The sequence below is a fragment of the Thermobia domestica genome, chromosome 9 (assembly GCF_964235325.1).
Source record: "Thermobia domestica chromosome 9, izTheDome1.hap1.1, whole genome shotgun sequence".
Classification (NCBI taxonomy): domain Eukaryota; kingdom Metazoa; phylum Arthropoda; class Insecta; order Zygentoma; family Lepismatidae; genus Thermobia; species Thermobia domestica.
This window is the reverse complement of record NC_137462.1, coordinates 41,299,989-41,312,366: the sequence shown is the minus strand read 5'-3', so window position 1 is coordinate 41,312,366 and position 12,378 is coordinate 41,299,989. Positions and strand designations below refer to the sequence as shown.

General features: G+C 32.4%; 1 protein-coding gene across 1 annotated transcript in view; it reads left to right on the top strand.

The window, feature by feature from the left end:
* LOC145694599 (multicopper oxidase 3-like) overlaps positions 1–12,378 on the top strand; it is a 183,101-nt gene that overhangs the window by 146,030 nt on the left and 24,693 nt on the right. Inside the window, exons 8-9 of the mRNA XM_081770971.1 lie at positions 2,274–2,490; positions 10,918–11,139. Coding sequence (XP_081627097.1) covers positions 2,274–2,490; positions 10,918–11,139 — 439 coding nt within the window. The remainder of the gene's footprint in view (positions 1–2,273; positions 2,491–10,917; positions 11,140–12,378) is intronic.

Here is a 12,378-nt window from a genome sequence, read left to right as displayed (position 1 = left end):
TGAAGTATCTTCCATTGCTGAATCCATCTTCAGTGATTTCCCTTGTAATTTCATTTGTTTGTTCTGCTGATATTTATTGTTTGAAATGATAAGAATTTCACTGTTCTCTTGGCCTATACGGAGACTATGTTCTTATGTATGTTTATCCCAAGCGTCCAATTACATTATCTTTATAGTTCTTCGATTTTCTTCTTAAATCATTATATCAACTGTGAATATAATCATGATTTTGTTTTTCTGTTTTCTTATTTTTCTAACTATATCTTCCGTGCGAAATTGAGTAGTATGTAGGACACAACATAGTATTTCCTTTTGGTCATTTGGCCAAGTTCCATTATAAGTAATTTATGGTGACATTAGTTATGTCTTTTTGTTTTGTTTTATAAAATTTCTTATTAGCATTTTCTTTTTAAATCTTGTATTCTTTATATGTTCTGATCATTTTGTCATTGTCGTCTTCAATTTACTGTGTTTGATCTTTGCTCTTTGTTTATTTTTTATTAGTGGAATATCCTTCAATATTTATTTCTTCAGTATCTGTTTTCAGGTATTTACTTAATTTTGCTCACGCCTTTGCTTTCTCTTTGTTATTTTTTTATAGTTGTTTACACAGGTGAGGTTTCTAATCAGTTTCTTTAGTAACTTTAGATGGAAATTCATAGTGTGCTTTGTCAGCAGTTAACAAAATCTAATGTATAACTATTACATTTCTTCGGACAATCAAATACCAAGTATTGATTCTTAACTAAATAATATGAATAACTAATTTATCTTATTCATGAACTTACAATCCTTCTATGAGGTTTTAATGTTGAAATAATTTCAGCAGCTTGCCTGCTATTTTCTTTGACCAACCTGAAATACTGAAGATCTTCTGTTATAGTACTGAAAATAACATGGCGTTCAATTTAGTGCATTTCTCACAAAATAAAAATAGAAATCACTGTGCACTAACTTCTACTTGAATTCACATTAGGTTCAATTTAATCAACCATTCAAAATCATAAACAAAAGTCAGTGAACTATTTATTTCTAGCCTCCTTTTATGTTGTATAGTATTGTATTCTATTATATTCATTGCATTCAGTGTACCAAATACATGTGCAAATTGCATCTTGATGTAGAGAACATATATCTTGCTAAAACTATTTATTTATATATTTATTTATTTATCTATTTACTTATTTATTTATTTATAACCTATAGTAGAGCATAAGCCCCAATTACAATAAATATTATAACTATTTATTTAGTAATATACAGACTTACAAACATTCAGTATATCACAATATACAGGGTGGGCCTAAAGTGGGTATACAGTCCCATACTGATCAATTCATTGCTTTTTATATCATTTATTATTATTATTATTCATCAGGTAGACTTAGTTTCTTTATTATTTGTTCTTAATGTTTTTTTACGTACATCTTAAACTCGAAAAAGCCGAAGCAAATAAACCTATAAGCTAGAATGTTATACTTGGTCAATGCAGGGCTGTATACCTACTTTTGGGCCACCCTGCACATAGGCTATCGCGTTGCACAATTATTAGAAATATTTTCAAATTTGTACCTTGAAGAAATTATTCTTGTGTGTTTGATGCATGTATGGTTTTGCTCTGCTTCGCTTTACCATGTTATTTTTATTTTTTATTTTAATTCTTATTTCTTCTTATTTTGTTATTTGTATATTATTTTATTTCTTCTTCATAGTATGCTGGGGCTATGTATATTGTGTTGTTTTGGTTGCGTATAATGATGTGTTCACGAATATTTACATTAATTAAATAATTATACAATGTGATAGCCTGCGTATATTGTGATATATTGAATGTTGGTAAGTTTGTATATTAGTAAATACATAGTTATAATGCCTATTTTAATTGGAGCTTATGCTCTGTTATAGGTGATAGATAATAAATAAATAAATAAATAAATAAATAAATAAATAAATAAATACTTATCATACACTGGACAATCTTTTGTGAGTGGTGGATAAAATTAAACTCAATGGGAATTCAGCTATCTGTTAATGCAACAGAGTTTTATTTATGTTTTTGTGTGGAATGTACTAAATAGAACATCATGTGATTTCCAGTAGCATAGCAGAAGTTCTTTAGGGCTTTAGATTGACTGAAGAAAGCAGCAGGCGAGTAGCAGCAGAAGTTTTTTTTTTTTTTTTTTTTTTTTTTTTTTTTTTTTTTTTTTTTTTAAGAATTCAGGCATTATATCTATATTTAAATAGTATGAACTTCTTTTCTCCTTTCATTCCAGATACTGAATCCAGTTAATGATTTGTGCTCTTCATCAAATCCAAAAATTGTCTGCGTTTCTCAGTTAAAGAATATTGAGGAAATTGATGTCAGTTTAAAAGGAGAAGTTGATGCTAGAATATATATGCCATTTGATATTTCAGTCTTTGATAATATAGACAATGAAGTTGAATTTGAGGCCTCATTCTATGACAAAACGTATATTCCTAGTTACCTGAGTAAGTTCAAAGTTATTGTAAGTATCAGTAGCAGATAATAACGGGGATTCAATTGAAAGAACAGTAGCGAATAAGGCAATGATAAAATGATCCCACTTCTTTTGCGCTGGAAACAACCGTAATTATATTCGTGGTAATTTTTTTTTAATTAGATAAAGGATGGGAACTTTGAATCTAAGCATCTTTATGACAAATTATTGTTTGACCAAGTTGTCAATAAAAAGATAAATTTATTATTTGATGTTATATTCTAAACATATATATAAAAGTAAGTACATAATTTATCTTTCTGAGAGTATTTATAGATGGAATATTTGCAAATAACGAAATAAATAACGTTTGATTGGGCGCCATTTGGAAATGCAGGTTTACGTAACAGGGTTTACAAGACTGGGCTAGAAAGAGATTAGTGTAGGAAGTTAAAACTTTAAACAGGGGATTGTGAATGAGATGGGGTGTTCAAATATCTCACCATGCAAGTAACACACACTTTCTATCATTCAAGTAATTGCCATTTTTGCAGCCTTATTTACGTCCTTAAAAGTACCCCCTTTTCAACCTTCAATGTCGGGGAGATTTTAAATTCCACTTTTAATCTGCGTTACCTATCACCGATACTTCTACAAAGCTCACATTCCCTATTTATCTGAGGTAGAATGTACGCCTCATCATGACAGTATCTTTAACCACACTCTCTAGGTAAGTATTTTCAATATCCTTCACCAGACTCTTCCACGTCCCTCAGAAGAGACGAGAAGACCCTTGTATTACGAGCGAGCCGCCTCTAGTATTAACCTTACTACATTTACTCCGGTCCAACGTTTTCTATTTTCATCTTCACCATTACTTATCTCGATTATCTTTTCCTTAATTTTTCTACATAATATGCATTTTGTATTGTCTCTGATTATTATCATTGCTCTCTTTATTTACTTCATAATTTAGTTCTTATTCATTTTATTTTGTAGTTTTCAATTCTTATTTATTTATTTATTTCCCATTGTCTATTATATAAAAGCAAATGTGAGTTTCTATTTGACGGCTTCACGCAATAACTAATGAATCAATTGAAATGATACTTGGCATTATTAATAATCTTAGGTTTCTTTAAGATGTCATGATGTGAAATTACTTAAAATGCATATCCTAAAAAGAGGAGGAGATGGGGAATTATAATTTATGCGAAAATTTGAGTAGTAACATGTGAAAATAATCGAAAACGACGCATATTATTGTTCAGTCCATGATGTTTGGGGGCACTAAGATGAATAGTAACGCTTCGGATGCCGTTTAAGTAAAAAAATTCATCCCCTATCGAAACGGGAGGTTAGAGGTGGGATGAGAACGGAGTGACCTGTGAAAATAATGGAAAACGACCGATATTATTGTCTAATCCATAGTTTTCGGGGATATTGGGGTGAATTGTGACAGTCAAGAAGCTATTTAAGTCCAAATTCATCCCCCATCGGCATGAGGAGTAACGGGTGGAAAGCTGGTGACGTTATTATTTTTTATCGTTATACCTTCATTGTAACGCTTATCCTAAGGGGAGGGAGGAAGGAGTTAAAATACTTCCCAATAATCTATTTCTCTTTTTCGAAGAAAGAAGTTTCAGCAGTATTACATAATTGCACATAATTAGTTATCTCGTCATTCCGTATCTCGTCATCTCGTTCTTTCTCTCTCTTGTACATTTACCAATCAGTCCGTTCCATTAGTTTTAATTTTCTCTACGTTTTACCTGGCAACGCTATATGGACCGTGGATTCAGACATAACACCAAACTTAAAAATCTCTTTTACAAATGTTTGAACAGTTCAATAATCAGGCCGAAGCTCACTCTCGAGCGTGAATCTGATGACTGTCTTTTTTTTTTTTTTTTTCCTGAATACCCGATCCACAATAAATTCATAACAAAAGTACAGGGTAAGCATAAAGTCTTGCCATGATTACAAAAATTTATTACAGAAGAGCCGTTTGACATAATAATGTAAATACTGGTGAGTTACATAGGTTAGTATTACAAGTTTTTTTTTTAAGACCACTTATGTTACTTATGTTACTGATGGGCGATTTACTTTTGTGATACCACAGTACGCATTGCGCTTTCTCCTGCGTCGATGCCATTTTGCCAACTAACCCACGCGCGCCAAGTAACGTACTGCGTCACACTAGTGCCATCTATAGGTCTTAAAAAAAACTTGTAATACTAACCTATGTAACGAACCAAAATTTACATTATTCTGTCCAACGGTTATTCCGTAATATTTTTTTATAGTTAGGGCAGGACTTTATACTCACGGTGTATACCAAAAACCCACTACAGGAAATCCTTAAACACATCAACAGTCAGCCCATCCACCACTGTGCAAGGCCAATATTTGGAAGAATTTCTTTCGTAGAGCGTTACTAATTTGTGATCGTCCAAGTGGTCTCGACGATGAAATATATTTTTTATATCAAATAGGACAAAAGAATGTCTATAAGTTGCGTATCTTACAAAGATGGCTTAATCAAACACATATATCGGGCAAGTTCCTAGAAAAGCTATTTCTAAAGAATAAAATCTTGGATATTAATACCTTGCTTTCCACAGTTATCGACAAAAATTCAACGTATTCTTGCAAAGTATATCTGCTTCTAGTATCCCCCCGAAAAGTGTAGGCTTTAAAAATTATTTTGTTGATGCACTAAATAAAACAGGTATTTTTTGACGTACTCAATGTGAATGTGACTCTTCATATATAGATAAAAACAAACGCAATATTTACACCCGAATTAAAGAATATATTAAACAAAAAAAAAAAAAGTCATAATAGAAATTGTTACTTCACCTAAAGCACCATACACATAGTATAAAACAGGTTAATAGGTTTAAAAAAATCAAAGAATCTAAACCGGCTTTAAATTTGGATTCTGGCAACATTGATAAAACTTGTCTCCCTACCTTTGATATGTAATTTGGTTCTGGAAACAGTGACGCAGCATAGACACCACACTTCTTTCAAACAGAATTCCTTCTTTGTTCTATGGTGCTTTGCTCATTATTTTCAATACCCATATTTACGTTACGTTAATTTGGTAGTATGTATTCCTGTTCCCATACCATATTTCTCTTATTCATTTTTATCGTTGTTACTCTACCAGTGAAGACAGAATTAGATTGTTCTTCCGAAACGTCTGGGAAATATTTAGTTTTCCCACGGGAGAATATATTAGTAAGTAACCAACTTTTTGTTAACTTAAATCATCCACTCATGTGCCAACATAATTTTAACCATTTATAACTTGCTTGTTTTGAAATAAATGTTCAGAGAAGACTGATGTCCCTGAACGTTCTTGCTTACTATCTCAAATGTTTTCTTTAATTAATGTTTCCATGTTACATTTTATTATCTCAATGTAAGTACTCTTATATTCGCATCTAACTTATAAATATCTGATTGAGTATCTTGAAGTTAATGTATTTTCAATGTAAACTGGAGGTTGAAAGAAAGTTTGAATTTGAACACTAAATATAAATAAATAAATAAATAAAAATAATAACTAAATAAAAATTAAAACAAACTTCGAGAATAGTGGGGGTCAGGATTCATTTCTATTCTGTGTTAGACTTCCTTTTTATATTTCCCACTCTAATAGATAAACCAATGTATGTCACTTTCCCAAATATCCTTTTTCTTAATCTAAATTTAAAATATGATTGATCTTATGTTTTATTGTAATATCCTCTTTTAAGATATAATGCAAATTATTGATGTTGATTTTCTATAGGTCGTAGTGACAAAATTGTTGTGCTCTCAATAGATGGATAATGGGAGAAAGCGTGGCTCAGTGGTAGAGCGTTCATCTCTGGGGCGTGGGGACCCAGGTTCGTTCCCAGTTCGCGCCAAATGTACTTTGTGGTGGACAAACACCATGTGCATGGGTTTTCTCGGGTTCTCCTGTTTCCTCACACTTTCTTCATTCCACCATTTCATTAATTTCTCATAATCACTGTCTCCTTTAGCCTAACCGGCATAACCGTGGGACGTAAAACTGAAAGATTTAATTTCATTTCATTTCAATGGATGGATAAATGTAAATTGTGTAACGTATCTTCATTTTTTAAATTCTATATTTTTTTCTTTTATAATATATGTAGTTTAATTTTTCTAACAGAAACTACAACTGTTCTTTTGATTTAGATGTTGGAACACCATCATTTGAACGGCTAATATATTTTCTATATTTTAATTCATATCTTTGTGTAGAATTTGAGATGGATAATTGCTCAAGGTCAATCTTTATTGTTGCTCAATTTTCAAATATGAAGAAATTTATTTCCAGAGTTCTAATAGTTTGATAATTTCATAAATCTGAAAATTTGTTAGATCTTGGCCACTTTTATACCCAAAATCTAGCCAAAATTTTTATATAGAGTTATACATGCCAATTACATCATCGGAGATAATTTCGAAATGTTATTATTTACTCTAAGAGCAAATTTTAGTCTTTATTACATAGCTATTATTGACAATGTAGTTGAATGTTGTTGTGTGCTTTCTAATATGTCTGACCAACCATTTTACTAAAAGATATGTAGATGAGATGATAAGCCTGAACGGTAAGCCTTAACAATGCCTCCGTTTTATGTCCTTTCTGCAGATTTATGGATAACGACAGTGTGTTAATTGTGAATTTATCATCTGTTAACCAACTCTCTTCGATGACTTAATTTACTCTTCTGATTATTACCGACATAATGGATTTTGATTTATTTTGACATTGTATATACTTTCCGACTTACAACATAATTTTTCTCTGTAGCGTTTTTTAGTCCTTTGGGAGAAATTAGGCTCCCACCAGGCACCTCCTTAATAGGGGAATGTCCATCAGATATAGTATATACTGGAAGAATCTAGGGTGGACCAACTAAACACTACTGTGTTGCAGTTAGTAAAAGGATCTATAATGGTTAAGAGAAGAAAACTTTGATAGAATATCCCGGTAGCGAGTTGGGTCTGAGGCTAAAATCTTACCCTAGAAAAATATAATGATTAGGAAACAAACACATTGACCTCGGAGCACAGATGAATGCTGACATGACGAAGGACAAGAAAGGTAGGCAAACAGGAAATAAGGACAAAGTATATAAACATAGCGACATGGAATGTAAGAACTATGTTGGAGTCTGGCAAGATGCAGTAAGTAACAAACGAAACAGTTACTTACTACAGTAAAACATAATCTGGATGTCGGGGTTACAAGATATCAGGTAGCATGTGAAAAGGAAGATAGAGAAACCTGAGCACGTAATGATGTATAATGAATCAGAGGAAAATGCAGGGCATCGAGGAACGATTTTTATATAATCAAAGAAGACCAAGAAGATTATGTTGGCATTCAAATCAATGAACTACAGAATGGTCAAAATAAGGACAAAAAGAAGATTCAGAAATATAACAATCATTACAGCTCATGCACCGACAAAGGAAAAAGAAGAAGCAGAAAAAAGATATATTCTATGAGGAATTGGAAGCAGAGTGCAGTAAAATTCAGAAGTAAGACATTAATAGTAATGGGTGACTTTAATACTAAGACAGACAAAGATGATTTTCTGCGAAAGTAGCAAGGAAATATACACTGCATATTATAAGTAGTGACAATCAGGAGTAAAAGTGGATCTGAAAAGGTAGGGGGACGGATGACGTCACGCCGTTCCTCGTGCCTATCTTTCATTTTGTATTTTTTAGGAAGTGTGGGGACGCCATAGATATTTTTTTTTGAAAGTGGGATAACTGCGTCCTCCCGCGTTCCCTCTCACTTTTACCCCTGGTGACAATAGAGTATTACTAGAACAATTTGCAAGAAGAAACAATATAACACTTAAGAATACAATGTTGTCGCACAAAAACATTCATCTAAGCATATGGATAATACCTGGTACAATAGAAACAAATCAAATTGATGATATTTTCATATCCACCAGTCACACATCGTCGATAATAGGTGTAAGGAGTTGCAGTGGACCAAACTGACTCTGACCACTACACATAATTAAATCTAAAGTACGGAGCGAATAAGTCGAATATAAGAAATGTAGCAAGAAATAGGACATGGATAAACAAAGAGATGAAACAAAGAAACAAGAATACCAGGGATTAATGGAAATCAAAATTCGAGAGAAAGTGGAAGGGAGCAAAGAGGCAATAAATATAGGCGATGAATGAAAGCTGATAGAAAATATAATTTAAAAAGCAGCGGAAGAAGCAGAAGAGAAGAAAGAAAACATGAATCGAGAATGATTTGATGAAGAGCGTAGATAAATTATAGACAAGAAAACGAAAGCACTTGAAAGGATATTGCAAAAGGAACTGCGAGAACAGCGAGGAAACAAGAAGTAACTGCAATAACTACATCGAACTAAGAAAAGACACCAAAGTATATAAGGAAAAAACAACAGATCAATTACAAAGCCAAATGAAAGGAGAAAATACTACGAAGCTATCAAACGATTGAAAAAAAGGATATAATACGGGAACAATAGGATGGAAAAGTATAAACGGGAAATTAATAATAAGTGAAGAAGAAATCTTGGAAAGATGGATGGAACATTTTGAAGAAGTACTGAAAGATAAAAAGCTGGAGAAAACTGACGATCAAGGGAAGATTCAGGTAAGGAAACCACAGAGAGCTTGAAGAACAAAAGAACTGAAAGATTAGGAATTCCAACGTATCAAGAAGTTAGAGACACCATCAACAATATGAGAAACAACAAGGCAGCAGGAGAGAACAAAGTAACGAGAAAGCTGAGGAGAGAGAGGTTAATAAAAACGATACACAAGTTCATCCAAAGAATATTGAAAAACGAAGAGATGCTTCTTAAATGGAATACAGGAGTTAAATTTTCCATATTTAAGAACGGTGATCAAACTAAATCCTCTTACTTCGAAAGATAATGTTGTTTAATACAACTTATACATTTTTGTCTAATATAATAAACAAAAGAATAAAACATATTCTGAACAAAGAAATTTGGAAATTACCAATATAAGTTCCGCAACAATAGAAGTATTATATATCAAATCTTAGTGTTAAAGTAGATAATTGATAAGCATTATAATCACAATATTGACCTGCATATATTATTTATAGATTTTAGGCATGCGCTCAATAGCGTAAATAAAGACAGTCTCATTAAAGAACTGGCAGCACTGGAAACTCCGAAAAGAGTAATCACCGGAACATGACCTTGACAAAGTCGAGTGCAAAACTTACGATAGGCAATAAGTTGTCAGGTCGATAGGCTAGTAGAGATCAATAAAAGAGTGAAGCAAGGAAATGGATTGCCGACAAATTTGTTTTTAATCGCTTCGCATAGAGCCATAGCGGAACAATATTCTGCAAGAGTAGGCAAATCTCCGCGTATGCCCAAATGACATAGCGATAATCATATAAACGGAGGGAAAAAATTATAGATACCGAGAATTAGAAAAAAACTACGGAATAAATAGATCTTAAAGTAAATGAAAAAGACAAAATACATGGGAATATCAAATGAAGAAAGTAAAGCGAAGACTGAAAGACGTGGAAATTGAAAACAAAACGCTTGAAGAAGTGAACAAATTTAAGTAACTAGGAAGCCTAGTTGATAATAAAAACAGCAATAAAAAGTGTGCACAAGAGCAAATACAATGATATCAAAGGAAACTAAACTTAAAATATACAAAGCAATCATAAGAGTGGTTGCGACCTATGGAGTAAGAACATGAATAATCACAACGAAATGGGAAAACGTATTAAATACCTTCGAAAGGAAAATATTACGAAGAGTATGTGGTCTAGTAATGGAAAATGGAGAGTGAGGAATCCTCTATAATCAAGAATTTAAAAAAATGATAAAAAGTGAAAACATTGTACGTTACGTAAAAGTTCAATGGTAAGGTGGGGAGAACATATTGAAAGAATGGAAGCTGAGACCATGGCAGAAGAATACTACAGGAAAGGTTATACGCCACGAGAAAAAGAAGACTAAAGAAACGCTGGATTGAAGATGTAGAAGATGATTTGAGAAAGATGAAAATAATGAAAATAGGATGAACAACTGAGAAGAATGGAGGCTGGTTGTGGAAGAGGCCAGGGCTCACACAGAATTGTAGGGACAGCTAATGGGTAGTGGGTAACATTTTTTATTGATAATGGTGGATATATTGTCCTTGTCCGCTTTCAAATCAAGCATAACTTTAGGAAATGCATTTGAGATTATTTCCACTTTAAACATAAACGTTGTGACAAAGATCTAAGAGTGTATTTCCTTCACGTGAATGGTAATTAATCATTCTTTTAATTTAATAATAATAATAATGATAATAATAATAATAATAATAATAATAATAATAATAATAATAATAATAATAATAATAATAATAATAATAATCTTTTCAGGTTCAAGAAAGAAGCAAGTCCTTGTTCCTCAAGTGAGAAATGTATCGTTCTTGTACCCTTCTTATCCCCTATTAACACAAGGGGATGATGTTCCTTCAAAAATCATATGCACTGAAGATGAACCAGCAAGCATTTGTAAATATGAACTTCATTTCTGCGAGTGTCTTCATTTAGTCCCTGTGCTCATGAATGCGACGGTGGAATTGATTTTGATTGATGAAGGTAAGAAACAACAACATCAAAAAGTAAAATCCACATTTTGTAAAGAAATTTGAGGAAAGAAAAACAAATAGTTGAAGAGCTACAACAGAGAAGGACCCATAATTAACAAGTGTTTTAACTATTTATTAGCATTTCCATGTACTGTTCTCTCAGATTGCACTTACAAATTCGGTTTTCATGATTTATTAATGTGCGTATGTTAGCTTTATGTTACCTTTGACCTTTTTTGGGGGGGCGCCGGCCGCGGTGGCTCAGTGGAAGAACGTCTATCTCTGGTGCATGGGGTTCTTGGTTCGATCCCAGCTGACGCCAAGTGAATCTTGTGGTGAACAAACACCGTGTGCGTGGGTTTTCTCGGGGTTCTCCCATTTCCTTCCACTTTCTTCATTTCACCATTCATTTTTCATCATCAGTCTCCTTTAGCCTCGCCGGCATAACAGTGGAACGTAAAACTTAAAAGATTAAAAACAAATCTGCGTAGAGAGTTTCATTTAGTATTGAATACCATGTTGAAATTATGAAAAAGAAAACAGAAGAAATCCGAATCCATTACTTACCTTCATTTCTAAACCGTTTTAAATTTTTAAATAATGCTTTAGCTTTAGCAACAATTTCATATATATATATATTAATTTCTTTATTTCTATTGAAAGAAAAATATGTATTGTACTAAATAATAAATGCCTATTGTAACTTATATCCATTACTAATAAATAGAGATGCAAAAAAGTCGTCTTTTTTGAATCGATGGTTTTTTTGCACATAAAAAGCCGGCTGTTTTGGGGAAAAAACGAGAATTTTGGAAATTTTAACTTTTTTCATTTTCATGATTTTTCGGTTTAAATATCTTTCTTATAGTATACTCTAAAGTTAAATAACATTCCATGACCTAAATGCCATATTTCGCTCTGGAATTCACCATCATGATGGTTGGAGCATGGTTTATGAATTAAAGTAAACATAAAGTACGTAGTATTTAAGGACAATTGTAGACGCTATTTAACTTTATTTTAACTTCTGAATTATTGACATTTTATTCTTCTCTAGATCATTTCTTTTTAGTCATCCGTTGCATATATTTAATAGTATCAGCAATCTGTGCCAGCTTATAAAAAGGGATCAGAGGCGAATTATTTGAGCAGTATTATATATAAAGAAAAGAAAGACACACCGAGATATCGAGAGATTATTTTGTAATCGTTAACTAGAAAAAGAGAGTTGTTGCTATGGAAACGTAGT